The sequence below is a fragment of the Lissotriton vulgaris genome, chromosome 3_1, assembly GCF_964263255.1.
Source record: "Lissotriton vulgaris chromosome 3_1, aLisVul1.2, whole genome shotgun sequence".
NCBI lineage: Eukaryota > Metazoa > Chordata > Amphibia > Caudata > Salamandridae > Lissotriton > Lissotriton vulgaris.
In genome coordinates this window covers 1,720,887,613-1,720,890,157 of record NC_141689.1, presented here as the reverse complement: position 1 = coordinate 1,720,890,157, position 2,545 = coordinate 1,720,887,613, and the positions used below count along the sequence as shown (strand labels likewise).

Here is a 2,545-nt window from a genome sequence, read left to right as displayed (position 1 = left end):
TTGCTTCCAGATATTGTTTACAATAAGTTTTTTGGTTGTCTGACATTATGTGTTTTGAACTGTATATTGATTTTTAGCCGCGCGCTTCATCTAGGGCTTTCAACCGCGCGTTGCTGTCCCTCTTCCTTCGCCGCTCCCGGCGTTAATTTTCATGCGCACAGTTTTTCCCCTCCCCCCGCGCTCACCGCTCCGGTGGTTCTGCCCGTCTGCCTATCAGCGGTCGACTCGTGCTATCACACACCGATCCGCGTTTACTCTTTGAAGTCCTGGAGTAAAGCGAGCGTTTTTTCTCCTTTGGGTTTTTTCCTCATAAAAATATCAGCGCAGTCGCCCGCAGCCCATTTGGCTTCCTTTTCCACTGTTTCCCGGGTCGTTCGGCCACACGGAGTGTTTCCCTCCCCAGACACGCCCCTGGGAGTGAGATTTTGTTACTCTCCTCAGTTCTCATTAACCCTCGACTGCCTGGTTATTGTGCTTAAGCACTATGGAGGTTGATAGCTCACCTGAAATGGTGCAAACTCATGAATAAGGCGCGGCTTTTAAGCAGGATTTAAATACATTTAATAATTCCTCAGTGGAAAATGCTGTTGAAATATCTATGAGGCACATGTCAAAGAATATAGAGAATTCCATGCTTAGCCTAATGTCCAAGGCTCTGGCCCAATCTGTGGGGGAAAGCAGAAAACGTAAGGTGGTTACCTCTGCACCAGTTCATGCTTCTAAAAAGGCGTCAGTATTGACTAGCGAGGCTTCCTCGCGTCTGATTGAGGACCAAGTGCTTCCCAGGCCTCCTGTTTTGGAGGGGTTTGTTGGTTCCGAGGGTAAACGAAAACAAAAGTTGAAGCACGCAGAGTCGCCAATTCAGAAATTGGTTATTTCCACCATCTTGGACACCGATGATGACATGTCTGACGCTGATGACTTGTTGGATGTTTCTGATATTGCTGCCCCCCTCCCCCCCCTTTCAAACAGGCGCCCGCAGCCCATTTGGCTTCCTTTTCCACTGTTTCCCGGCTCGTTCGGCCACACGGAGTGTTTCCCTCCCCAGACACGCCCCTGGGAGTGAGATTTTGTTACTCTCCTCAGTTCTCATTAACCCTCGACTGCCTGGTTATTGTGCTTAAGCACTATGGAGGTTGATAGCTCACCTGAAATGGTGCAAACTCATGAAGAAGGTGCGGCTTTTAAGCAGGATTTAAATAAATGTATTAATTCCTCAGTGGAGAATGCTGTTGAAATATCTATGAGGCACATGTCAAAGAATATGGAGAATTCCATGCTTAGCCTAATGTCCAAGGCTCTGGCCCAATCTGTGGGGGAAAGCAGAAAACGTAAGGTGGTTATCTCTGCACCAGTTCATGCTTCTAAAAAGGCGTCAGTATTGACTAGCGAGGCTTCCTCACGTCTGATTGAGGACCAAGTGCTTCCCAGGCCTCCTGTTTTTGAGGGGTTTGTTGGTTCCGAGGGTAAACGAAAACAAAAGTTGAAGCACGCAGAGTCGCCAATTCAGAAATTGGTTATTTCCACCATCTTGGACACCGATGATGACATGTCTGATGACTTGTTTGATGTTTTTGATATTGCTGCCCCCCTCCCCCCCTTTCAAACAGGCCAAGTCAGACACTTTTACCCTTGAGCCAGTTTTTTATTCTGAAGGGCTCCCTATGTTTGATCCCTCGTCCATCCGTCACCCAAATTCTACTGAGTGGTTGCCTTCCCACCATGTAGCTGAATATATTTCAGCCAGGCTCCGCCTTCCCTTAGAGGCCGCTGTTAGGTCTAGGCTTAAGTCCGAATATCCAAAACCTGCTTTGCCAGATAAAATTACCTTGGTTCCTGCTATTGACCAGCCTCTTCTCACCTTCTTTTCGAAATTCGGCAAAGACCCTCAACGGGGGGTGGACAAGGCTTGGTCTACGTGCCAAGACAAATTGCTGGATGTAGTGGGTCCTCTTGCCCGCATTTTTGATAAGGCCGAGTCGGCCCGCCTCAATGGTTCTGAACTCTCAGCTGAAGACGTCTAAATGTGGGCCCAACGTGCCTTCTGTCTGTTAGGAAATGCCAACTCTGCGATCACTCACGAACGGTGCAAAGGCCTCCTCATCAAACTGGATCCCAAGCTTGCCAATCTTGCGCCTTTGGATCCAGTTTCCAAGGCTAACTGACTACTTTTCGGAGATAATCGTGTCCGGGATCTCAGTAGATTTGTTTCCACTTTTGTGTCACTGGACAAGGCGCAGCAACCCATCAAAAAAGTATTCGCTCCTCTGGTTTTTGGGCGGGCCGGCAGGGGTCGCTCTTCCGGCCGTCCATACAACAATCAAGGCTCCAGAGGTTCCTATAATAATTCAAAAGACCATAAACCCCAGTTCTACCCTCAGCGGGGTCAAGGCTTCAGGGGTAGAGGACAGAAGAACTTCCGTAACTCCAACTCCAACCAGCAAGGTAACCCCCTCTCCTCCCCCTCCTGTAGGGGGACGGTTAAAACTGTTTTTGGCTAAATGGCAAACCATCAGCACAGATCCTTGGGTTATAAGCACAGTTT

General features: G+C 48.7%; 1 protein-coding gene across 1 annotated transcript in view; it reads left to right on the top strand.

The window, feature by feature from the left end:
* The first annotated feature begins 1,129 nt into the window (after positions 1–1,129).
* LOC147728364 (protein Jade-1-like) overlaps positions 1,130–2,545 on the top strand; it is a 38,386-nt gene continuing 36,970 nt past the window's right edge. The window contains exon 1 of the mRNA XM_086963786.1: positions 1,130–1,615. Coding sequence (XP_086819912.1) covers positions 1,130–1,615 — 486 coding nt within the window. The remainder of the gene's footprint in view (positions 1,616–2,545) is intronic.